Source organism: Heterodontus francisci, chromosome 1 (assembly GCF_036365525.1).
Source record: "Heterodontus francisci isolate sHetFra1 chromosome 1, sHetFra1.hap1, whole genome shotgun sequence".
NCBI lineage: Eukaryota > Metazoa > Chordata > Chondrichthyes > Heterodontiformes > Heterodontidae > Heterodontus > Heterodontus francisci.
The window spans coordinates 36,768,233-36,795,680 of record NC_090371.1 but is presented as its reverse complement, the minus strand read 5'-3'; the positions used below and the strand labels follow the sequence as shown (position 1 = coordinate 36,795,680).

The 27,448-nt window shown below is 44.3% G+C and overlaps 1 protein-coding gene across 2 annotated transcripts in view; it reads left to right on the top strand.

Annotated features, from left to right (window-relative positions):
* The first annotated feature begins 7,201 nt into the window (after positions 1 to 7,201).
* Positions 7,202 to 27,448, top strand: part of LOC137368893 (lysine-specific demethylase 3A-like) — an 83,865-nt gene continuing 63,618 nt past the window's right edge. Inside the window, exons 1-4 of one of the 2 annotated variants that reach the window (XM_068029156.1) lie at positions 7,202 to 7,789; positions 20,448 to 20,594; positions 22,088 to 22,201; positions 26,867 to 26,972. In XM_068029156.1, the coding sequence (XP_067885257.1) occupies positions 7,586 to 7,789; positions 20,448 to 20,594; positions 22,088 to 22,201; positions 26,867 to 26,972 (571 nt within the window). In that variant the 5' untranslated portion in view covers positions 7,202 to 7,585. The remainder of the gene's footprint in view (positions 7,790 to 20,447; positions 20,595 to 22,087; positions 22,202 to 26,866; positions 26,973 to 27,448) is intronic. The other variant, XM_068029146.1, reaches the window with a different exon arrangement.

Sequence of the window (27,448 nt, the reverse complement as noted above, 5' to 3'; positions counted from 1 at the left end):
AGGGCCAGTCATGCTCTGAAATTAGGAGGGGAAGATGCGTTTGGTAGTGGCATCACGCTGGACGTGGCGGAAATGGTGGAGGATGATCCTTTGGAATTGGAGGCTGGTGAGGGCCCTGTCAACCACAGTGGGGGGAAACCTCGCTTGAGGAAAAAGGAAGACATATCAGAAGCGCTGCTGTGGAAGGTTACATCATCCGAGCAGGTGCGTTGGAGACAGAGAAACTGGGACAATGGAATGGAGTCCTTACAGGATGCAGGGTGTGAAGAAGTGTAGTTGAGGTAGCTGTGGGAGTCGGTGGGCTTATAATGAATATTAGTAGACACCCTAACCCCAGAGATGGAGACAGAGAAGTCGAGGAATGGAAGGGAAGTGTCGGAGCTGGACCATATAAAGGTGAGAGAAGGGTGGAATTTGGAAGCAAAGTTGATAAAGGGGTGGGAGCAGGAAACGGCACCGATACAGTCACCATTTGGAAGATATTACTTCCAGAGACTACCCTTCAGCTTATCTGTCAGTCAAGATCTGTTTCAGCAGCACAGCGAGAGAATTATAGAAAACATGCCTGGATGTATATGCATTGCCGATGATATTGCGGTAATGGGCAAAACCAAAGAAGAGCATGATCAAAATCTCCATTCCCTGATGGCAGTAGCTCATCATGAAGGACTTGCTTTTAATAGCAAGAAGTGCCAGGTGAATGTAAGTCAGATCAATTTCTTTGGTTCCGTCTATTCAGGTTGCGGAATCCGTCCTGACACAGGCAAAGGTGAAGATGTAAAGCATATGCCGACCCCAAAAGACAAAGAAGATCTATAGAGATGTCTTGGATTTTTCAACTTTTTGCCATCATACATTCCAAATGTTTCTGACAATGCATCATCGCTGAGAGGGCTCTTATAAAAAGATGTACCATATGTATGGCAGGAGGACCATCAACATATATTTGAGTCTCTCAAACAAGCGTTGTCAGCAGAAACCTGTACCCTGCAGTACTACGACCTAAGGAAGAAGACAATCCTGGAAGTCGATGTCTCACAGAAAGGACTAGGAGTGTGCATCCTACAGGACGGCAAACCAATTGCATTCAGATCCAAATGTTTATCCTCAGCACAGTCCAATTACTCAAATATAGAGCATGAAACACACTGGTGTTTGGGATCACAGGGTTCCAGACCCACCTGTTCAGTAAGCAGTTCACTGTTGAAACCGACCACAAACCATTGGAGATTATCTGGCGCAAACCAGTGACAAATGCACCACCTTGACTATAGCGTCTCTTAGTTAAAGTACAGGGGTGCGACTTCGACATCTGCTACAAACCAGGTTCTAAAATGGTCACCTCTGCTGAGCAGGGGGCGGCACAGTGGCGCAGTGGTTAGCAGCGTAGCCTCACAGCTCCAGGGACCCGGGTTCAATTCTGGGTACTGTCTGTGTGGAGTTTGCAAGTTCTCCCTGTGTCTGCGTGGGTTTCCTCCAGGTGCTCCGGTTTCCTCCCACCGCCAAAGCTTGCAGGTGATAGGTAAATTGGCAGTTATAAATTGCCCCTAGTGTAGGTAGGTGGTGGGGCATATGGGATTACTGTAGGGTTAATATAAATGGGTGGTTGTTGGTCGGCACAGACTCGGTGGGCTGTATCTTTAAATAAAATAAATAGATTGCCAAACCTGTGCAAGAATGAAGAAGTTTCACTCGATCGACAGCAAGGACATCGAGGTGGAAGATGTGCTCAAAATCAACTTATTACATTTTGGTCAGCACAAATGTGACCAACTGCAGTCAGAAACAGCCAATGACCCACAACAGAAGGCACTGTGGAGAGTCATCATGGAAGGCTGGCTTGACACAGTAAAAGAGGTGCCAGAAACCCTCAGATGCTTCTGGCCTTACAGAGATGAACTCGCAATCTCGAGAGGTTCAAGGGAAAACAAGCCCAAAGCTCTCCGACAGGACATCTTGTCACAACTTCACCAAGGCCATATGGGCATAGTTAGAACAAGACAGCTGGCATGAGGTTATTGGCTAGGGATCAATAGTGACATCGAAAGGATGTGTGAGGCATGCCAGAGCCACCAGCTACAACAACGCAAAGAACCACCACCCTCACGAGACTCCATCAGTCCCTTGGTCCAAAATTGCCACTGACCTATTTTCTGTTAATGGAGATGACTTTATCTTAGTCACTGACTATTTCTCCAAATTTCCATTTGCCGGACAGGTAAAAGACACTTCAAGTCATTGAAGACACATTAAGTGCTATATTCAGTCTATTTGGTGCACCTGAAGAAATCATGTCAGACAATGGGCCACAGTATGTGGCCAAACCGTTCAGGGATATGTGTGCCAAATGGGGCATAAACCATGTGACATCTTCACCACATTACCCTAGGTCTAATGGTCTCGCCAAGCGAATGGTCCATTCAGTCAAAGCACTTATCCTAAAGTTTAGGACAACAAAACAAGATTTTCGTGTTGCCACGCTCCACTTTGGAGCTACATCTATGGATATGGGCATACCGTCACCAGCAGAGATCATGTTTGGCAGACAAGTGAGAATGACTCTGCCAAGCCTGCATCTGTCCAAATTCTCCGAGATGCAGGAGACACTGCTTGAAAAACAAGGGAGAATGAAGATGGTGCATGACCGACATGCAGGGGCAGAACTACCCCAGCTACATGTAGGACAAAAGGTCAGGGTAATACACCCCACAATGAGGACATGGTTACCTGCAGAGATGTCCGGATTGTGTGGTGAGCCTAGGTCCTACGAGATTACAACACATTGCGGAGCGGTGTTGAGAAGGAACTGAAGCCGACTGAGAAAGGTGTGAAGTACTCCAATTGAGCACGGCGGACTCGAGGGAACACGCTCTGACGGTGGGGGTGTAACTGATCAACAGGGTGGCAGCCAATGCATTATCAACATGCCTGCAAACCCAGGACAGCTAAGGGCGAAATCCACATCCACAGAAGGTTATACCATAACCAGATCTGGAAGAGTTGTCAAACCACCAAAACGATATATGGACTTTTAGGCATCTATATTTGTAAATTTCACAATCTCTATCTGTGTGTAAACAATTTTGATGTTATCCAATGTTATATATATTTTACTTTTAGCATACGAGACTTAACTTTGGAAAGAAGCGAGATGTTATATGATTGCCTTTAAGAGTGATGTCCCTTTAAGATCTTAGTATGCAAATGAGACAAATACCAGGACGCAGTCATGTGACTCAGAGCCAGAGTCCCTCTGCTGCTGTAATACTTAGAGGCAAGTTCTGTAAATAGTTAGCTTTGTACTGTATATATTTGTCAGCTGTTAATAAACCTGTTTGAGATCTTCAACTTACTGGACTCCACACATCTCATTTATGTTGCATCAGACAACATAAAAATAACTCATTACAGAGATTAGTGGCAGCAGTTTGCTTCAAGTATGCTGATGAGGGCTGAGGATCAGTTTCCATTGATGCTTTAGCCTCTCGGTTCAGGCATGTGCTAGTCGAGCACCACCGATTCTGGGCCAAAAACAGGTCCAGCCCAAAATCTATCCCAGTGTATTTTAACTGGGTAGTTTAACACTCCTGCTCCTATTTCTTATGTTCTGAAAATATACTAATTTAACATGCCTTCTTAAATATCCTTACATCTGCCCCATAATCCATAAAATAACACCATTCAGCTAAGTAAAGCTGAAGAGAAAAACAAAAATGTCACAGTCAAACCCTCAGTGGAGTGCAAAGTCTCCTAAGAATAACAATGTGCAATCGCAGGTGTACAGTATAAAGCTAACAATGTAAGCAAAGCTGAAGCATTAGGATACTAAAAATATAACAAATAAAAATCCTGCCAAAACAAACTGAAGAACTTAGGATGATTTTTTTCTTTTAAACAGAGGTGCAACTTTAACTGTAGAAACTTTCATACATTCTCAATATCAAACATTTAAAAATTGAACAAGAAGACATTTTACTGCAATGAGAAAACATCTTACAGATTAATTGCTGCCTCCTGGGTCTCTAGTATGGGTGTTGCAGGAGTTCACCAACAATCTTCTGTCATCCCTGTTCAACTTGAACTCATCGCCTGCAAATAATACAATTTTGCCCTTATTTAAGTTTGATTTGTTGTTAACCTTTTTCTGATTCTCACTTTTTTATTTTGTGTGCCTGCATTTTGCTGTCACCTGAAATCATTTTTTAGTATTTATTTTGTGTCGCTCTACTTGACTGTGTTTGTCTATTTAGCTCTCACTGGGTGGAATATTCCCAGTTCTGCGAGTGCGGGCTAGAAGGCGGGACAGGGAGGAAATTTAGATATCCTGCTGTTGGGTTATCGGTCCAACCCGTTCATTCCTCCTCGGGATGGGTCATCACTGGCAGAGGCTCCCTGCCCGGCAGCAGTAAGTAGTCAATTTGAATAATTAACTGCCTGTTTATGGGCTGATTGGGGATGTCGCTGGGATAATCTCGGCGGGAGACAGGCTCCTCACAGACAGACAAGCCCAATGCCTGGAGGTCGCTTGCCCAAGGGACCCGCAAGGCCTCCTGTTCTTACCCCCACAGGGGCAGCATTGACCAGCAGGCAACAGCTGAGCTGCCGGCCATCCTGTGGAGGGCCTTCCCTCTGATTGGGCCTGCAGCCTCAGGAACCCGCCCCCAATCCTTAATTGGACTGCGGGCCCAGGGGTAGCCTCTTAATTGGCTGCATCCAGGAAGATCTCCCTGGCGGGTGTGCCGACACCAAGTGTGGGGTTGGGACTCAGAAATGGCCCCACCCCTCAATTATTTTTAAAGGGGACAAGATTCTGCCCATTGTTTCAACTTTCTATTTTCTTGCTCACCCTTTTTGTTGCCTTCTTATATTGGATTATACTCTTATATTTCTGTCGCGTTGCATGTTTTATTGTAAAAATTGAAATCTGCCACATTGCAGGCCCACCCTCTCACACCAGCATCTGTTTATCGTGGAGGATGTCCAAGCTTTTAGTCTTTCTGGTCCACATAGCTGCCTATCATGGAGCATGTTGTCATTAATTTGCATAATGTATATCCGGCCTGTCTTCCCATGGTCAACCTGATAATCTGAATTTTAAAATTTGTTAAGAAAAGCAGCTCCCATTTTAATTTTACCGAGGGTTAAAATATCTGTGTGAAATAACGTCAGCTTTTTTCCCCCATGCAATGCGGGATGAAAATTCTGGTTTCGGCACAACTCTGGTATTGGACTCGATACTCAGATCGCCGGCAATCTTCAAGTCCAACCACAGCTACCATCTTTGATGGTCCCAACCTCAGTCCTTCATCTACTGACTTTCTTGCCTCACTATTTCTTTTGACCTCAGGTGGCTTGCAGATCCATCATAGATAACTCCAAGTTTCTTCATTCATGCAAAACATTTCTTTTTCGTTAAGGAAATCTTAACCTTCTATGAATCACTTGACTATTGCCCCCATGCTTGGAAAGATCTTCACCATCTCCCTCATGGACAAGATATGAGGAATGATCTTTCATCTGATTGGTTAGCTTTCTCTCACCTCTGCTTCTTTGTCTCATCTCTATATGTTGAATATGGCTATTGCTTCTCTCAACTTTCCTTTCTTGATCTACCTATGCACCAAAAGCTTAAAAAGAGCCAAATTAAAATCAAGTCCTCAATAATTTGATGGATATATGCACTGCACAGTGTGACTCTGACCCATATAGAGCAGGAAGATCCCAAATTTAATCCTGCGCTGCTGGCTGATCATAGAATAGCAGTTCAGATCCTGTAACTGCCTTCAGTGTTCTTGAACTAAGGAATAGAGGATTATCTAAAATTCCTGCCAAAATCATTGTTGACAGCATGTGTATGCTGATTCTGGGCGAGGGTAGGATCACGCTCAGTTGTGATGTCCTGATAGGTCAAATTGCCTGCTGTCTCTCTCAGTTGTGGTCTGATATGGTCTAGATATGACTCAAGTTCGACACTATGTGGTCTGAAATGATCTTGGTTTTAAGCAAGGTAGCCTATGAGGGCGTATCTTAGGCCAACTCCCCCAGAATTGAGACACTGGTCGTGGCTAGTCAGTTACGTTGGCTGGGCCACATCGTCCACATGCCTGACATAAGACTCCCAAAACAAGCTTTCTACTCTGAGCTCCACCATGGCAAGAGGTTACCGGGGGGGGGGCAGAGGAAACGCTAAAAAGATGTCCTTAAAGCCTCCCTGAAAAAATGTGACATCTCCACTGATTCGTGGGAATCTCTTATCTGAGACCGCCCAAAATGGAGAAGAATCTGCAAAGGTGCCAGCCTGTTCAAACAATGTCGACATGCCCAGGCAGCGACCAAGCGCAAACAGCGGAAGCAGTGTTTGGAATTTCGAGCATCCCATCCACTTGCCTCACTAAACACCACTTGCCCCACCTGTGGCAGAGTGTGTGGATCCAGAATTGCCATTCAGTCATCTAAGGATCTACAACCCCGGAGTGGAAGAAAGTCATCCTCATTCCCGTGGGACTGCTTAAGAAGATTGCCTACTTCCTGACAGCAAATCAGTTTTTAAAAGAAAACTGTATAACTCCACATTCGTACAAAAGGCCTCTATTTTAGTAATCATTTCTGTAATTCAACCTAATCAGAAGGATTAAAAAAACTTAACATTTTACAAAAGGATCACATCAATGTGGAGTTTCAGATGAAATTTCTTAGTTTCTCTGACTGTATTGAGTCTTACCGTCAACATCACTAAAACAACTAACTATCTGATCATTATAATTTTGCTGTTTGTGGAAGCTTGCTGTGTGCAAATGAGTTGCTGTATTTCCTACATTGTAATCGTGACTACACTTCAAAAGTACATCATTAGTTGGAAAGTGCTTTGGGATGCCGAGGTCGTGCAAGCCACCATATAAAAGCAAGATTTTTACGCATCCAGCATCCGCAGTATTTTCCTTGGGGAAGCAGTAAGTGTAAATTTTGTCCAGGTTGCAATGGAAAGTTTTTCTGGCGCACCCCTTGTTGCATTCTGTGCTCTGGGCTGCAGAGGGCGGTAAAGGGCCCCTCGGTGCCTACGCACGAATCGGCACGTAGTGTGAACCTGCTCACTCCCCACCAAAACATTGTCGCCCGCCGTCTCCACGCGCTGGCAGGAATAGCTTCTAAAACTTGGGCTGCGTGAAAGTACCTCTTATCGACGAGCCCACGGTGCACGCCACACAGCCGTGTAAAGCACCCGCCCGCACGGCGTGGGCTGGAGCTTGTAAACGCGCTGGAGCGGCCGGGCTATTTTGCTTCGATGGGGGAAGCAGCGCTACCGCGCGGACGGATATGCGAGGCCGGCTCGCCCGCGGCACAGCCCGGGAGGAAAGGGGAATGATTGACGTGGGGTCGCGAGCACTCGGGGTGACGCCTCTCGGCCCGGGGAGCGTCCAGTGAGCGGTGAGCGCACGCTTGATACACTGTGTACTCGGCGCGGGAGCGTCCAATGAGCGGTGAGCACACGTTTGTTACACTGTGTACTCGGCACGCGATTGGAATGTAGCGCGGGCGCGTGGAGGCTGGAGCCGGTGTGGACGTTCCAAAGATCGAACGTTGGAAAATGTCTCTGCTCGGGTTGCAACAGCGGGAGCTGGAAGAGCAGCGGCAAGAGGCAGCACCGTTAGACTTGGTGGGAAAGCGCTTTCTGTGTGTCCTGTCCAGCTTCACCCAGCAGCTCGAGCTGGGGCGAGTGTCAGAATGGAACTGGAGGGCAGGAGTCATCAGAGCCGTATCCCACAAAGATCTGTTGGACCCAGATTTGCTGGTAGGTGGAAGCACTTGTGAATTTGGCATTTCTAATTTATGGTCGGGCGATGGATGAAGAACATTTGAAGTTGTAAAACATTTGTTCGAGAAAAAATGTAGTTAGGAAAGTGTATTTTAAGGTAGTTAATCCATAATCCACTTGGTCGACCTTGGAAAAATATTGGGGTTTTTGGGTTAATATACACAGTTCATGAATTCAGTTTAGTTTGGTGCTATGTGGTATTTAAATCAACAGGCTGTGACTTTTTTAAAAAAGTGGTTATTTTAAAGTTTATCGAAAGTAATCCTTTTTACTGTTAAAATGAATAAAACTTGTTTCCCTCCTTTTCCCACTAGTATCAGTGCTGTGTTGCTTTGCTTTTGAACGCTTCCCGTTATAAATCTGGTCTGCAATTTGCATTTTCCAGTTTGCTTGGGTACTTGTTCGTGTTTTATAATTTGTAAACGTTTTACCGAGGAAGGGCAGAGTAAACTAGGCAGGAGTTCGGTTATCGTGCACTGAATGTATTTAAATAACTCCTCGCGCGCGTCCCCAAAAAGCAGCAGAGGAACCAGTCTTAATCCTGTTGAGGATCTTTACAGTCTGTTTTTCATTGATTTCGGGAGTTCACCGCTGGGATAAAGGAGCCTGAAAGTATAACTGAAACTAAACCAACGCCAGTGATCCTTCTATGCTTGTAACGAAAAGCCAAGAGATGTAATTTAACTGAGGACTCTTATTTCCTTGGAACAGAGGAGGCTGAGGGGTGCCTTAATTGAGGTGTACAAAATTGAGGGACCGGGATAGAGTAGACAGGGAGGACCTGTTTCCCCGAGCGGAGGTGTTAATTACCGGGGGCACAGATTTAAGGCGATTGGTAGAAGGATTAGAGGGGACATGAGGAAAAACTTTTTCACCCAGAGGGTGGTGGGTGTCTGGAATTCACTGCCCGGATCGGTGGTGGAGGCAGAAACTCTCAATTCTGTTAAAAGGTACCTGGACCTGCATAACCAGCAAGGCTACGGACCAGGTGCTGGAAGGTGGGATTAGATTGGACGGCTAGTTTTTTCAGCCGGCGCAACATGATGGGCTGAATGGCCTCTTTCTGTGCCGTAACTTTTCTATGGCTTTAGGAGTGCAGATATTTTTTAGAAAACTCAGAGGAACATTCATCCATGCATTACTCTGGAATTTAAGGATAATAGCTTTAAAGTCTTGTAATGTTGCAAATAGTAAGAAGCCTGAGGATTGGAAGAGTTTTTTAAAAACCAGCATACGGTGATCAAAAAGTTGGTAAGAGGAAAAATACAGTAAATTTAGCCAGGTTTCTAAAACAGATTTTTAAGAGCTTTTAGAACATAGAACAGTACAGGCCCTTCGGCCCACGATATTGTGCCGAACCTTTAACCTACTCTAAGATCAAACTAACTACCTACCCTTCATTCTACTATCATCCATGTCGCTTAAGTGCCCCGAATGTATCTGATTCTACTACCACCGCTGGCAGCGCATTCCACACACCCACCACTCTCTGTGTAAAGAACCTACCTCTGACATCTCCCCGAAACCTCCCCTGGTGATAGCCCTTTCCACCCTGGGAAAAAGTCTCTGGCTATCCATTCTATCTATGCCTCTCATCATCTTGTGCCCCTCTATCAAGTCACCTTTCATCCTTCTTCGCTCCAATGAGAAAAGCCCTAGCTCCCTCAATCTTTCTTCGTAGGACATGCCCTCCAGTCCAGACAGCATCCTGGTAAATCTCCTCTGCACCCTCTCTAAAGCTTCCACATCCTTCCTATAATGAGGCGACCAGAACTGAACACAATATTCCAAGTGTGGTCGAACCAGGGCCTTATAGAGCTGCAGCATAACCTCGCTGCTCTTAAACTCCAATCCCCCTGTTAATGAAAGCCAACACACCATACGCCTTCTTAACAACCCTATCAACTTGGGTGGCAACTTTGAGCGATCTATGGACATGGACCCCAAGATCCCTCTGTTCCTCCACACTACCAAGAATCCTGTCTTTAAGCCTGTATTCCGCATTCAAATTCGACCTTCCAAAATGAATCCCTTCACACTTTTCCAGGTTGAACTCCATCTGCCACTTCTCAGCCCAGCTCTGCATCCTGTTTTTATAAGTATATTCTACTTTGGCCTCGACTCGCCACTCTTTAGCCCCGCCTTTATGGCTGTCCACCAGCTCTGGCGATCACTGGCAAATGACTCCCACGACTTGTGATCAATGTCACAGGACTTCATGTCGCGTTTGCAGACGTCTTTAAAGCGGAGACATGGACGGCCGGTGGGTCTGATACCAGTGACAAGCTCGCTATACAATGTGTCCTTGGGGATCTTGCCATCTTACATGCAGCTCACATGGCCAAGCCATCTCAGGCGCCACTGGCTCAGGGTGTATATGCTGGGATGTTGGCCGCCTCGAGGACTTCTGTGTTGAAGATACGGTCCTGCCACCTGATGCCAAGGATTCTCCAGAGGCAGTGAAGATGGAATGTATTGAGACGTCGCTCTTGGCTGACATATGTTGTCCAGGCCTCGCTGCCGTAGAGCAAGGTACCGAGGACAGAGGCTTAATACACTCGGACTTTTACGTTCCGTGTCAGTGCGCCATTTTCCCACACTCTCTTGACCAGTTTGGACATAGCCGAGAAAGCCTTTCATATGTGCTTATTGATTTCTGCATCGAGCGACAGGTTACTGGTGATAGTTGAGCCTAGGTAGGTGAACTCTTGAACCACTTCCAGAGCGTGGTTGCCGATATTGATGGATGGAGCATTTCTGATGTCCTGTCCCATGATCGTTTTCTTGAGGCTGATGGTTAGGCCAAATTCGTCGCAGGCAGCCGCAGTCCTGTCTGAGTCTCTGCAGACACTCTTCAGTGTGAGATGTTAATGCAGCATCTTCAGCAAAGAGGAGTTCCCTGATGAGGACGTTCTGTACTTTGGACTTTGCTCTTAGATGGGCAAGGTTGAACAACCTGCCACCTGATCTTGTGTGGAGGAAAATTCCTTCTTCTGAAGACTTGAATGCATGTGAGAGCAGCAGTGAGAAGAAGATCCCAAACCGTGTAGGTGCGAGAACACAGCCCTGTTTCACGCCACTCAGGATAGGAAAGGGGTCTGATGAGGCGCCGCTGTGCTGAACTGTGCCTTTCATATTGTCATGGAATGTGTTGATACTTAGTAGCTTTGGTGGACATCTGATCTTTGCTAGTAGTCTGAAGAGGCCATGTCTGCTGACGAGGTCAGAGGCTTTGGTGAGATCAACGAAGCAACATAGAGGGGCATCTGTTATTCGCGGCATTTCTCCTGTAGCTGGTGAAGGGGGAAACAGCATGTCAATGGTGGATCTCTCTGCTCGAAAGCCACACTCTACCTCAGGGTAGACACGCTCGGCCAGCTTCTGGAGCCTGTTTAAAGCGACTCGAGTGAAGACTTTCCCCACTATGCTGAACAGGGAGATTCCACGGTAGTTGTTGTAGTCAACGCGGTCACCCTTGTTCTTGTAGAGGGTGATGATATTGGCATCGCGCATATCCTATGGTACTGCTCCCTCATCCCAGCACAGGCAAAGCAGTTCATGGAGTGCTGAGAGTATAGCAGGTTTGGCACTCTTGATTATTTCAGGGGTAATGCCGTCCTTCCCAGGGGCTTTTCCACTGGCTAGAGAATCATGGCATCACTGAGTTCCGATTTTGTTGGCTGTTCGTCCAGCTCATCCATGACTGGCAGAGACTGGACTGCATTGAGGGCGGTCTCAGTGACCACCGTTTCCCTGGAGAACAGTTCTAGGTAGTGCTGCACCCAGCGGTCCATTTGCTTGTGTTGGTCAGTGATTGTGTATAAAAAGGAGAGTAGCTAAAGTACACTCACATCCGTTTGAGGCAGAGACAGGAGAAATTATCAAGTGTTCTGACCAAGGTAGGAGTAATGCACTGTTAATTCAGTCCCACTACTCCACAGGTCATAGCATCAAATAAAGTTTCCCACCTACCGAAAACTAGACAAATTAAACAGTATATTTTTTTCCCCAGAATAAAGCACACCAAACCAAGTCTCTTTAAAGAGCAACAACATGAACTATTTATTCAAAAAGAAATACTAGGTCTTAACTACTAACGAGATAAACCTATATATATGAGAAAACTCTTTAATCCGTGAACCCTCGTGCGCACGCATATATATTCAAAAAGAAATGGTTGACTGGTTTCAAAAGGGTGTTTTACATTACAACTGTTTCTTAGGAATAGAAGGAATAATAAAAATAATGGAGGATGTTTTTGGTATGGTGAGGTGCACCAGAGTCAAATAGTCAGATGCCACTCGAAGTCTCTCCGAGAGGTGGTTGAACAGTTTGTGATGGGTAGGTGTTCATGGCAACTTAACTGCAGCAGGCGTCACATAGGTCTTCCATCAGGGGTGTAGCAGCAGGTCTGCTTGGGTTTTGAAGCAGCAGTCTAGCAGCAATAGAATTCTTCAGATTTCAGGATATCTGAGCACACAGGAGGCAGCAGGAATCTCACTGGATGCAGAAATCCTTCAGAGACCGGAGGCAACAGGAATCGGCTACCTTTCAAATGCAGGATTGCTTTTCAAGAGATGTGAGTCTCCTTTACAGAGAGAGGTAACGCCTTTCTGGGTCTTGTCTCTCTAGCTCCAGGCAGGTCAAGCAAAAATTGACCTGCTCTTTGTCCCGTTCACAAGCTTTTAAAGGATCCAAAGTGGGGGGAAAAAATCTTCCTGGACGTGGTCCCGGTTCAAAAGCTGCTCTGAAGAAAGGTCAAAGCCCTGTGATTTCCTCGAAACTGTTGACCTTCCTGACTGAAACTGAAAGTTTAACTTTCTTTCAAAACACCCATAAAGTTCAACTCTGTTCTGGACTTCCTTTCAAAACATTGCTGGAATTCCAATTATTTTTGCAGGTGTCTTTCACTGAACAAATACTTTTTTTTCAGTTTTTTTTTGTAACACAAGTTGGGTAGGCTCGATGGGCTGAATGGCCTACTCCTGCTCCTATGTTCCTACATCCAAGATTTTAGTACAAAAAATAAAACCTTTTGTGACTCGGGAATGACGATATGGCAGGATCTTTGAACAGATACGGCGTGTCTTCTCAGTAGAAGACGCAAATTACATACCGGAAATAAAGGATAACGAAGGGGCTAATATATCAGCAGTGCAACTTAAGGGACTAAAAGCTGACAAATCCCTAGGTCCAGGTGCCTACGTCCTAGGGTTCTAAAAGAGGTAGCTGCAGCGATAGGGGATGCACTGATTATGATTTTCCAAAATTCCCTAGATTCTAGCGTGGTCCCGGTGGATTGGAAGTTAGTATCATAGGAAGTTTACGGCACAGAAAGAGGCCACATGGCTCACGCTGCCTGTGCCAATTGAAAAATTATCCGCCTCATTCTAATAGCACCCGCCAGCATTTGGTCGGTAGCCCTACAGATTATGGCAGTTAGCAAATGTAACACGGCTGTTCAGGCAAGGGGTGTTATGTGATGGTGCTTCTATATTTTTTTTTTGAGGACTCGTTGTTTAGAATTATGGGCATTTTTATTTGTGAAAAATCCATGGATTTTTTTTTTCACTGGGGTCATTGAAGGGGCGCTGAAAGGTCTTGTTTGAAAACATTTGCTGTAAGTCACCTGCCTACTGATAAATACCCAGCAGGCTTTTTTTGGACCTGGGGAAGATGTTTACGGAGAAGTGATGGGTCACGATTTATAGGGGTCAGGAGACAAGACTCTTGATGTTGTTTTTAGTTTGCTTTGGACAGTGAATTGAGGTGTAGAGTGTTTTGAAAGTTTTAAAAACCAGCCAAGAGAGCAGACACCTCAGCTCAGCCTTTTCCATCTCTTTGAAGCGGGTGTAAAAAATCGAGAAATTGATGCTGCATTCCTCCTGAAAGGCCTGCCAGAAACCCCTGATGCCCCATTTCGCCCAGAAAACCTGCCAAACTGATCTTCAACATCGCCTGAAAAGAACTGTTCTAGAAAGATCCCAGTGACAGCCGCCTACATGTATTCGGGACGCCAAACCAAAAAAGGCACAACTGACATCTTTCCATAAACATTTACTTGTACTTATTTAGTATACTGTATTCGCTGCTCACAATGTGGTCTCTATATTGGGGAGACCAAACGCAGATTGGGTGACCGCTTTGCGGAACACCTCTGCTCAGTCCGCAAACATGACCCCGAGCTTCCTGTCACTTGCCATTTCAACACCCCACCCCCGAGCTCTGTGGAACGCCACTCCAAACAGCTTTCCATTTGCAAAAACATCCGTTGACTACTACCCTTTGTTTCCTGTCACCGAGCCAATTTTGGATCATGCTAACCTACATGCTAATTTTGTGTTTCTTTTACATGTACACCCAGATTTCTCTGATCAACATTTAAAAGTTTCACACCCTTTTTTAAAAAGATATTCTGCTTTTCTTACTACCAAAGTGAATAACCTCACACTTGCCCACATTACACTCCATCTGCCACCTTGTCGCCCACTCACTTAATCTGTCTATATCTAACGACTTGGTCTATGTGAAGTGTTTCTGTAAGATGCAATTTAAGTAGGATTCCCACTGCCTCGTCTATAAATTCAAACAAATTAACAACATGCCAGACCAGATTGTTACAGTATTTATTCACACTTAAATCATATGCAGAAGGTTAGGAACTAGGCAATACTATAAGCACAAAGCAATATTATCATAAACATGTAGCTTAGAAAAGTGCCCTTTTTTCTATAGTCTTTAGTAAACTGAAAGCTCAAAATGAAAATACTCATCCTTTTGCTTTTGTTTTCAGTTAAACTACACAGCAATATAATGAAGATAAAAAAAGTAATCTTTCTGATAGCTAGGAAATGGGATTCAAAACTTAGCTCTGTGCTGAACAGAATGCCAAGATTATATTCAACTTGGTTACTAGTCTACATGTATTTAGACAACTGGGTCGGAAATGAACGCAGGAGTCTTATTTTAGGCTGCTCTCTAGAAAAAGGCCCTGACCAATTTGAGAGGCCTTTTTAAAAAGTTTTTTTTGGCCGGCACGGGCTGAATGGGCACCTTCTGTACCGTAATTTTTGTATGGTTCTAAATGGCATGTTGGCTTTTATTGCAAGGGGACTGGACTACAAGAACAAGCCATGAGAACAGAAAGTGCTGGATGGTCAGACAGCATCTGTGTTGAGAGAAACAGAGTTAACGTTTCAGCAGAGCTGGCAAAAGTTAGAAATGTAACAGTCTTTGAGCAAGTGAAAGGGGAGGAGGGATGGAAGAAGAACAAGAAGGAAGGAAGGACTGTGATGGGGAGGGGAAGAGATTAATAACAGATGTCATGGACCAAAATGCAAATGGAGTGCTAAATAGTTGTAGTAAAAGACAAAGCACGAGTCCAGAGAGAGTGTTAATGGTAGAATATTGAACAGCTCTGTACGAAAGCAAAAATATGAAAAACAAGTTTAAGATTAGAACATGGTTAAAAAACAAATAATACAAAAAATATTTTAAAAATAATCAAAAAATATTGGGGCTCACTGTCGGAAATTATTAAACTCAATGTTGAGTCCAGAAGGCTGCAGAGTGCCTAATCAGGAAGATGGGGTGCTGTTCCTCAAGCTTGTGTTGAGCTTCAGTGGAACGTTACAGTAGGCCAAGGACAGAAATGTGGGCATGAGAGCATGGTGGTGAATTAAAATGGTAAACAACCGGAAGTTCGGGGTCATGCTTGTGGACTGAGTCGAGGTGTTCTGCAAAGCGGTCGCCCAATCTGTGTTTGGTCTTCCCAATGTAGAGGAGACTGTATTGTGAGCAGTGAATACAGTATACTAAATTGAAAGTAGTGCAAATAAATCGCTGCCTTATGTGGAAGGAGTGTCTGGGACCTTGGATGGTGAGGAGAGAGGAGGTAAAAGGGCTGGTTACATATCCTGTGATTGTAGGGGAAGGGGCCAAGGTGTCGGGGGTGATGGAGGAGTGGACCAGGGTGTCACGGAGGGAATGATCTCTTCGGAATGCTGACAGGGAGGGGAAGGGTAGGCGTCTTCGATGGTGGCATCACACTGGAAGTGGCGGAAATGGCAAGGATGATCCTTAGGATGTGGAGGCTGGTGGGGTGGAAAGTGAGGACAAGGCAAACCCTGTTGCAGTTCTGGGAGGGAGGGGAAGGGGTGAAGGCAGATGCTCGGGAAATAGTTCAGACACAGGGCTTGTCAACCACAGTGTGGGGGAATCCTCGCTGTTGTGGAAGGTTGCATCAACAGATGCATCCACTGATGCATCCATGCCATTCTCCCAGTTTCTCCGTCGCATCTATTCTGATGATGTAACCTTCCACAACAGCGCCTCTTTGTCTTCCTTTTATCTCATCCAAGGATTTCCCTGCACTGTGGTTGACAGAGCCCTAAACCGCGTCCAACCCATTTCCTGTCCTTCTGCCCTCACCACTTCCCCTCCCTCCCAGAGCCATGACAGGGTTCCCCTTGTCCTCACTTACTATCCCACCAGTCTCCACAGCCAAAGGATCATCCTCCGCCATTTCCACCACCTCCAGTGTGATGCCATCACCAAACACATCTTCCCCACCTCTTCCCTGTCAACATTCTGAAGGGATATACAATGTATATGAGGGGCCTGAGGAATAAAGGCCCACTCGACATGAAATGCATAAAAGGGGCCTGGGATATAAAGGCCACCTTGTGTTTAAAATCAAAAGAAAAAAAATTCTGAAGGGACAGTTTCCTCTAACACCCTGGTCCTCTCCTCCATCACCCCCGGCACGTTGTCCCCTTCCCACGCACCTTCCCATGCAATCACAGTATCTGTAATACCTGCCCTTTTTTTTTTACCTCCTCTCTCCCCACCATCCAAGGCCCCAAACACTCCTTCCAGGTAAGGCAGCAATTTACTTGTTTTCTTTCAATTTAGTATACTGTATTCGCTGCTCACAATGCTGTCTGTACATTGGGGAGACCAAATGCAGATTGGGTGACCGCTTTGCAGAACACCTCTGCACGGCCTGCAAGAACCTGAGCTTCTGTTTGCTTGCAATTTTAATTCACCACCATGTTTTCATGCCCATATTTCTGTCCTCGGCCCGCTGCAGTGTTCCAGTAAAGTTCAGCGCAAGCTCGAGGAGCAGCACCCCATCTTCCGATTTACAGCCTTCTGGACTCAATATTGAGTTCGATAATTTCAGACCACGGGCCCCATATATAATATATGTATTTTCTTTTATTATTTTTAACCATGTTCTATTCTTAAACATTTTTTCAGATTTTTGCTTTTGGCCAGAGCTGTTCATTATTCTGCCATTAGCACTCTCTCTGGACTCGTGCTTTGTCTTTTACTACAACTATTTAACACTCCATTTGCATTCTGTTCCATGACACTTGTCATTTAATCTCTTTCTCCACCACCCCCCCCCCCCCCCCCCCACCTCCATCCCATCACAAGCCTTCCTTCCTTGTTGTTCTTCCCCACCACTTCCCCCACCCCCCCACTTCACTTGCTCAAAGGCTGTTACATTTCTAACTTTTGTCAGTTCTGATGAAGGGTCGCAGACCTGAAATGTTAACACTGTTTCTCTCTCCGCATGTGCTGCTAGACCTGCTGCGTATTTCCGGCACCTTCTGTTCTCATTACAGAGTTCCAGCATCTGCAGTATTTTTCTCTTATTACAGGAACAAGGAAGCATTGCTACAATTGTATAGGACCTTTGGTGAAACCACACCTGGAGCACTGTTTGTGCATTTTTGGTCTCCATATCTAAGGAAGGATGTACTTGCCTTTGAGATGCTATAGCAAAGATTCACCTAGATTTGTTCCTGGGATGAGAGGGTTGTCTTATGGTGAGAGGCTGGTGAGCAGGTGAGGTGTTGGCATAGTGGTATTGTCACTGGACTAGTAACCCAGGATATTGCTCTGGGGACATGAGTTCAAATCCCACCACAGCAGAAGATGGAATTTAAATTCAAATAATAATCTGGAATTAAAACCTAATCTAATGATGGCCACGAAATCGTCAATTGTTGTAAAAAAAACCATCTGGTTCACTAATGTCCTTTAGGGAAGGACATTATGAAGCTACGAAGTCAATAAGGAATGAAACCAGACGGACCACCTGGCATCGACCTTGGCATCGGAAATGACAACGGCAAACCCAGCCCTGTCGACCCTGCAGAGTTCTCTTGACAAACATCCATGGGCTTGTGCCAAAGTTGGGAGAGCTGTCCCACAGACTGGTCAAGCAGCAGCCTGACAGTCATACTCACCGAATCATACCTTACAATGTCCCAGACACTGCCATCACCATCCCTGGGTATGTCCTGTCCCACTGGCATCTTGGTAATTAACATTGAAGTCCCCCACCCAGAGTACATTTTGTGCCTTTGCCACCCTCAGTGCTTCCTCCAAGTGTTGTTCAACATGGAGGAGGACTGATTCATCAGGGGATTGGGGGGGGTGGGGTAGAAGTGCAGCAAGACCTGGAAAATATGCAACCTTGGACTGATAAGTGGCAAGTAACATTCGTGCCACACAAGTGCCAGGCAATAACCATCTCCAGCAAAAGAATCTAACCATTTCCCCTTGACATTCAGTGGCATTACGATCGCTAAATCCCCTGCTAGCAACATCCTGGGGTTACCGTTGATCATCAACTGAACTAGAGTAGCTATATAAATACCGTGGCTACAAGAGCAGGTCAGAGGCTGGGGATCCTGTGGCAAGTATCTCGCCTCCTTTTTCCCCAAAGCCTGTCCACAATTTACAAGGCACAAGTCAGGAGTGTGATGGAATACTCTCCACTTGCCTGGATGGGTGCAGCTCCAACAACACTCAAGAAGCTCGATACCATCCAGGACAAAGCAGTCCGCTTGATTGGCACTCCATCTACAAACATTCACTCCCTCCACCACCGATGCACAGTGGCAGTAGTGTGCGTCATCGACAAAATGCACTGCAGCAATGCACCAAGGCTCCTTCGACAGCACCTTCCAAACCTGTGACCTCTACCAACTAGAAGGACAAGGGCAGCAAATGCATGGGAACTCACCACCTACAAGATCCCCTCCGAGCCATGCTGACTTGGAACTATATCGCCGTTCCTTCACTGTTGCTGGGTCAAAATCCTGGAACTCTCTTCTTAACAGCACTGTGGGTTTATCCACCCCACATGGACTGCAGCAGTTCAGGAAAGCAGCTCATCACCACCTCCTCCCAGGGCAATTAGGGATGGGCAATAAATGCAGACCTAGCCAGTGATAGCCACATCCCATGAATGAATAAAAAAAAAATTGTGCTTTAGTCTCTGGCGTTTAGAAGAATGAGAGGTGATGTCATTGGAACATAGAAGATTATGAAGGGATTTGACAGGATAGACACTCAGCTTGTTTCCGCTGGCTGGGCAATCTCGAAGAAGGATACGGGGACACATTGAAGATTTTGGGCAAGAGATGTAGGGGGAATATGAAGAGGAACGTTTTTACTCAGCGGGTGGTAATGACCTGGAACTAGCTGCCCACAAGGGTGATAGAAGTGGAGACAATCAATGCTTGCTAAAGGAAATTGGATGGCCACTTGAAAGAATTAGACTTGCTGTGCTGTGGGAATTGAGTGGGGGTGTGGTCCTGCCTGGATAGTTCCGTGGTGAGCTAGCATGAACTCAATGAGCTAAATGGCCTCATTCTGTGCTGTAAATGACTGACTCTAACACAGGCGTTCAGCCTTTGGATAAGTGGTCGATCATTTAGGACTGAGACGCAAAATTTCTTGACTCAGAGGATTGTGTACAGTTTTGGTCCCCATATTTAAGAAAGGATATGCTGAAAGGCAGTTCAAAAGAGATTTACTAGGCTGATTCCTGGGATGAAGGGGTTGACTTATCAAGAACGGCTAAACAGGTTAGGCCTTTATTCATTGAAGTTCAGAAGAAGGAAGGGTGATTTTATTGAAACATACAAGTTTCTGAGGGGGCTTGACAGGGTAGATGTTGAGAAGATGTTTCCACTAGTGGGGGAATCTCAAACTAGGGGACATAGTTACAGAATAAAGGGACACTCCTTTAAAACTGAGATGTAAAGGAATTTCTTCTCCGAGGGTAGTGAATGTCTGGAATTCTCTACCCCGGAGAGTTGTGGAGGCTAGATCACTGAAAGTATTTAAAGAGGTAGATAGATTTTGAAACATTGGGGAGTTGAGGTCTGGGGCAGATCAGCCATGATCTTATTGAATGGTGGGGCTGGCTTGAGGGGCTGAATGGCCTACAGCTGCTCCTATTACATATATTCTAAGAATGAATCTATCTCTGGATGACCACCTTCTCGTCTGCACCCGAACTTTCTCCTTAAGGCCTCAAAGTTTCTTTCTCAGTTTCTTTTTATATATGTTTGAATTCTTCAGAAAGGTTATACCTCTGAATTCTTTTTACTGGTGGATGTTATCTTTGCATTTTGTTCTAAAATGTTTACAAGTGGTGTTCTTTGAACTTTTGAACAAATTACCCAATCCATTATTGGCCTCATTTCAGACAATTGGAGAAGGTGAGGGATGTAGCGTGCATAAGTTGTTTTTAGTCTATGCTGATTTTCTTTCTCTCTCTCTCTCTCTCTCTCTCTCTCTCTCTCTTCTTTCCCCCGCCCCAATTCAGGTCTTTTTAGAATTCGATGAAAGTTGGTGTCGGTGGATGAAACTTCACGATGAGGAACTGAGGGTTTTCCTGATCGAGCACGAGTTAGTTCTGGCTGAAAGGAAATCTCCGAGAGAAACTATAGATGGTATCCAGTGGCCTGTACTGGTATGGGGAAAACTTTTTCTTTTGTTTTGTATTTTTAGTTTATCTTGGATCATCATTGCAGTTCAGTTTTGGTTTGTACTAGGCACATTTTATACAGCAACATTTTCGCAGTAATATTTTCTTTTAAGATTTCTTTCTGTTTTCAATATCAAGATAAACTCTGATTAAGCCAATGTTACCAAACTTCAGTGTGGCTTGTTGCCATAATCCCAAGTTTGTGTAACTTTGTTGGATTTATATTTACACCCAGATCTTTCTTCTGAAATGAATATTTCTGTAGACCCTCCTAGCTTCTGCCTGTTGCTCTTCCCAACCTGAATTTTTGAGGTTGGTTCTCATCTGCCCTCTAACCTAAATTCCCTCTTTCCTGATGTATCACTTCAGGTTTTGGGAGGAATCTCTTGATCTGACCCACAGTTTGGTTTGTTACTGACCTGTACTTAAAACGTACAGCCTGTTAAACAACCGGATATAATCATGGGTATCATTGTGGACGGCTGCAGACTCTGTATCAAATTGTGGAGATATGTGAAGAATAAGTTCATGGAATTCTTTGTGTTCCTTGGGTGAAGGTGAAGCCAGTGTTAGCACCAAGCATCCCCAGGTCAGATATACTCCGCTCTAACAATGCCGTCCAAAAATAGGAAAAGCGTCCCTCCCCCACTGCATCAAATTACTCTTCTCTGTTCTTTAGTCCTCCAATGTTTTGCCTGACTAAGACTTACCATTTGCAATGCAAGTAGCATTTCTCTCGCATTGCCATCTGTGAGAGATGGCTGCGAACACTTTCCAGGGCCATATATAACAAGTAGATATTAGCAAAAAAGAGTAAAGGAAAAATATCTTCAGAGGGGACCAGTGAAGGGGGATCTTTCTAACAAGTTTTTGAGTTCTAGTGACTGAAGGAATAGCTGCCAGTAGGAGAGAGAAGTGAAGGGTGCACCAGGGCTTGAGGAGATTGTGACTGTAGAGTTGACAAGGCTGTGGCATAATTTGGAGGCGAAAACAATGGATCTTAAAGCCAATTCTTCCAGGCTAGTCGAGCAATGGACGGAGGATGGTAGTTACGATGTGGGCCTCCGTGTGCGTGAGAAGTTAAACCATTTGTACTTAAATTTAATTTTGTCCAGTGAATTGGCCACCAGGTTTGCTCATTTCACTTGGGATTCTTTCAGCTGACTCAGATTTTTCATTGAGATCTGGGCAGCATCTGTCGTAGGTCCCAGATGTGAAAAGTTTCAGTCACTGTGCCATAAGTCTTCATTTTGACCAACTATTCCAAATCCTGACTTTTATGATAATTTCAATGGCACCATGAGATCTTCCTAGCAGACGAGAGGCAATGTTCTCGTTTCTCTTCCCTAGTGAGAAATGGAGCTCTCTGTCTCTCACTCAAATCAGTAAAGCGACTGTTCCTGCATATAGATTGAACATATTTAAGGCTTGTACATATCCATCTGAAAATAGTTTTTGTTGTGGTGATTGTGTTTCAGACATTTAAATGCTTGACGGACAAAGTTTGTTTTGGATCAGTGACTCCTGTGGAATTTCTTGCGGACAAGCACCGAATGTTTCTGCAAAAAGAAACCCCTCTTCAGCCGTTAAAGGTAACTGAGTTCGCGATAAGTTTGGATGAAAGAGGCTGTTTGGCTTATTTGATTAACTCTACTGTCTTCTGAGCCAACTGTAAGCAGAACTTACTTTAAATATCTTGGCCAAAGGATGGTATCCATGCTAACGTGGCACTTTGCAGCTCCTACGTGGGAGCGTACTTGATCTGGGATTTGAGTCCATGTGTTTCAGCCCTTCCCCCACTGCACCCAAGGTGGTGATGCTTTTAAATGAGTCGGGCGGAGATTAAAGTTCCAGTAATAAGTCATAGGCCCAACTTCAGAAGATTGCATTGATTGTACCAATACCACTTACTTCATTCTCGTAACTTGATCTATGACTGTGGACCTTGTGGAACTTCCAATTTCCCCTGATTGCACTATTTTGGTTTAGTTTGTCAACTTTACATCGATTAGGTAGGTATTACAAATATTAGCTGTTTCACCCCTATGGGTGAGGAGGGGAGTCTTGATATTTGACTTTGTTTGGCCGGATTTTCCAAAACTAGTCTACACCAAATAGAATCTTTGTTTGAAATTGGTAGGTTCTGCTAAGGGTCTAAACCAGAATGGATTGAGTTGACATTGCTCATTTCATAAAGGACCCTTGTGTTTTATATTAAAAACTGAACTTAGCAGTTTAGAGGTAAATGAGTTAACAGATTATCAAACATATCAGAGGAATTTCATGCTAGTGCATTTGACTGCACCAGCATGACTTTTTTCATCTTCCTCTTCCTGCCAGCTCTGATGATCATTTACCTCTATAAGAGATGAGAGATTTTTCACACTGAAATGCTCAAAATAGTTATAGCAGTTCTATTAATCACACTGAGCTAATGAAGACCAGCGAGTGTTTCTATTAGCTCTGCTTCTCGTCCTCCTTGTGTTGAGAGGCTGCTATGATCTGTACAGCCATTGCCACAAATGGATAGTTTAATAATCCTTGTCTTTAAAATGAGAAGTAAATTGATTTACCAATTGTACCAGGGTTCTAGTGATGTTGCTGTGACCTTCTCCTTGAGTGATGCTGGGCTGTGACTTTACTTCCCTTACACCCACCACACCACACCACCCCCCCCGCCCCCCCTCCCACCCCACCCCATCCCATCCCCCACACTGCTGTCTGAAATATGACTGTTAATTGTAGTTTTAAGAATCGAACTTATTCTCTATATGAATGATGATGCCCAATTGTAATATTGACTGCTCTTATACAAACATAAGAAATAGGAGCAGGAGAAGGCCATTTGGCCCTTGAAGCCTACTCCACCATTCAGTAAGATCATGGCTGATCTACCTCAACCTGCAAGTTCCCCTCCAAGTCACACACCATCCTGACTTGGAACTATATCACCGTTCCTTCACTGTCGCTGGGTCAAAATGCTGGAACTCCCTTTCTAACAGCACTGTGGGTGTACCTACCCCACATGGACTGCAGCGGTTTAATAAGGCAGCTCACCACCACCTTCTCGAGGGCAATTAGGGATGGGAAATAAATGCTGGCCTGGCCAGCGACACCCACATTCCATGAATGAATAAAAAAATATCTACCTTCTTGGACTTTTCTCATATCCTAAAAGATGATTTCATGTATGTGTATTTCTTTTTTTAAATGAGACAATACAAGACCTCAGTTGCACATTGCAACACCTAGTGTGCATTGGAGTCCTGCAGATCAGAAATGTGGTGCTAGATAATGCTGCAGTAATGGGATGTACCATTGGTAGTTTGCAGAGCTGAACATTGAGCCAGCTTTCCCACAATTGATCCCAGTTTGTGTGTGAATATCATGTCAAGATGGAATAAGGCTCAGCTGTGATGCCATCCAAAGCCGAATGACCTACTCAAGCTCACTGTCATTTAAAGATCTTGAATGGCCACTTGGTTGAGGTACAGAAGGGTGTCAGCATGTGCACATTCTTTTTTTATATATGAAAGTATTTTGTTACTTTGTTGTGCAAACACTACTGATTATGTACTGTTAATTGTAGTTTTAAGACTCGAACTTATTCTGTATATGAATGATAATGCCCAATTGTAATATTGACTGCTTTCTGAAATTAACCCCACAGCAATGTCTTTTGTACAGCTGGAAAATTAAAGCTGTGATTTTTGAAAACTTGCAAGGCTTGCTGCCAATTTCTGTTCTTCCTTTGCCGCCTTAATAAAAACACTTGGCTGTATTGTTACAAGATTGCTTCTGTTCCTTTTGTAAAATATGTTCTAAGAATTTGTATTTGAATTACGGACACTGATTCATCTGGAAATTTAAAGAGATTGCTGAAGTTGGTAGGTTTTTAAAAAAAGTCGCTACCAGAAGGTTCCTGGTTTTGGTTAGTAACCAAGTCTTACTGGAAGGCATCTGTTTTCACATAAAACAGCAGGGGTTGTTTTGGTTTGAAGAGAGGTGACAGGCCAAGATTTATAGAGATCAAGCCTGGACCTCTGGAAAAGTTTTCGTTTCAATTTGAACTTTTTTTTTAAAAAGCCAGTTGGTGTTTAGCCAGAAAACACAAGTAGTTTTGCTTTCTGACTTGCCAGGAGAAGACATCTCACTTCTTTCTCCTTGAAAATAAGTCTTGCATCAAGTATGTTTTCTATTTCCTCCAGTATTTGAAGAATCCCTGCATCTTTGAAGAAGTCTTGCATCAAATGTATGGAACTAAAACCTCCCTGCTGTAAGACTCATTTGGTTTTTGTAGCTGCATTTCTTGGAAAACCTACCCCAAAACGTATCAACATCGCCTGGAAAGAACTGTTCTAGGAAGATCCCATTGACAGCTGCCTATTCGCCTTTGGGACACCTCACCAAAATAAAGGACTTCCTTCCGTACCTTCCTTTCAGCATATGTTTTTTTTCTGTTCTTTCTATTTCTTTGTAACTGCTGTAAACATAAATCGCTTTTATTTTTCCCGGTTAACCAGTTGTGTATGCATGTGTCATAGTCATAGAATTATACAGCACAGAAATAGGCCCATTATGACTGTGTTGACCATCAAGCACCTAACTATTCTAGCCCCATTTTCCAGCACTTGGCCCATAGCCTTGTATGCTATGGCATTTCAAGTGCTCATCTGGATACTACTTAAATGTTGTGAGGGTTCCTGCCTCTACCACTTCTTTAGGCAGTGCATTCCAGATTCCAACCACCCTCAGTGGAAATCTATTTCCTCAAATCCCCTCTAAACCTCCTGCTCCTTAACTTAAATCTATGCCCCCTGGTTATTGACCCCTCCGCTAAGGGAAAAAGTTTCTTCCTATCAATGCCTCTCATAATTTTGTACACCTCAATCATGTCTCTTTCCCTCCCCCCTCAGCCTTCTCTGCTCTAAGGAAAACAACCCTAGCCTTTTCAGTCTCTCTTCATAGCTGAAATGCTCCAGCCCAGGCAACATCCTGGTGAATCTCCTCTGCACCCTCTCCAGGGCAATTGCATCACTCCTATAGTGTGGTGCCCAGAACTGTACACAGTACTCCAGCTGTGGCCTAACTAGCATTATATACAGCTCCATCATAACCTCCTGGCTCTTATATTCTATGCCTTCCTAACCACCTTATCTACCTGTGCTGCTGCCTTCAGTGATCTATAGACAAGTACACCAAGGTCCCTCTGACCCTCTACTTCCTAGGGTCCTACCATCCATTGTATATTCCCTTGCCTTGTAGTCCTCCCAAAATGCATCACCTCCCACTTCTCAGGATTAAATTCCATTTGCCATTGATGTGTCCATCTTACCAGCCCATCTATACCGTCCTGTAATCTAAGGCTTGTCTCATTATTTACTACACCACCAATTCTCATGTCATCTGCGATTTTACTGATCATACCTCCTATATTCACGTCTGAATCATTAATGTATACTACCAGCAGTAAGGGTCCCAGCACCGATCCCTGTGGTACACCACTGGTCACAGGCATCCACTCGCAAAAACAACCCTTGACCATCACCACCTGCCTCCTGTCACCAAGCCAATTTTGGATCTAATTTACCAATTTGCCCTAGATCCCATGGGCTCTTACCTTCTTAACCAATCTCCCATGTGGGACCTTATCAAAAGCCTTACTGAAGTTCATGTAGACTACATCAACTACTTTACCCTCATCTACACATTTAGTCACTTCCTCAAAAAATTCAATCAAGTTCGTTAGATGCGAGGGTTACGATGAATAAGGGTCTTCAATATTTCAGTTTGACTTTTTTATTCATTCATGGGATGTGGGCATCGCTGGCTATAGGCTAGCATTTATTGCCCATCCCTAATTGCCCTTGTGAAGGTTGTGGTGAGCTGCCTTCTTGAACCGTTGTAGTCCATGTGGGGTAGGTACACCCAGAGCGCTGTTAGGGAGGGGGTTCTAGGATTTTGGTGTATGTTTTACTTTATTATTGGTCAAGACTTGGTTTATAATAAATGGATAATTCTGTTGTTTATTAAAGAAACATGTCTGGTGTGCTTTACTCTGGGGAAAGATAGAGTAGATGATTATTTTGGTAAGTGGGAAAATTTAAATATATGTTACCTGTGGAGAAGTGGGACTGAATTAACAGTGCACTCCTCCCACCTCGGTCGTAAAGTATATTGAACTTTGTAAATCAAAATTAAATCTTGAAATTTGTGGACCTTTGTTAATTTAAAAAAATACATTCAATATTCAATAGATGAATATGGATTGCTGGGGAAAAGCTCTCCGGGACAACAAAGAAATTTGTGACGAGATTAAGACCTGGTTCATTAAGAAATCAACCCAAGAACTGTTCCTCTATGGTAAGTCTCCTACTGTTGTCACTTAGAGATGTAATCACTATGTGATGCATTTTATTGCAAAAAGTATGAAAGGTTTACCTTTCAGATAATTTTGAAAGCACATTTGTATTGGTTTTCCTTGAGAGGTGTTCACTGCAATTAAAGCTTTCTTTAAAATGGACGTGACAATTATTGCTCTTGGCAAATTGGGATGTAATTGAGCCAGCAGAAATCCTAACCAGAATCTGAGCACAAATGGAAATACAAAACATGGCAAAGCAGGTTACTTGGCACCAGAAAGAGAGAGATTAGGTTTCGGGTGGTAACCATCATTCCAACTTTCACCAGTTGTGGAGTAAAACTCTGAGCTGATCGGTCTTCTGTGGATTTCCAATTGTGATGTTTCAGATTTCTGGTTGTATGGGGAATGGTAGGAGAAATCCTTGGTGCAATATAGTGTGCAAAATGCCACTGTTGCCCTAAATTTAATTTTCAAA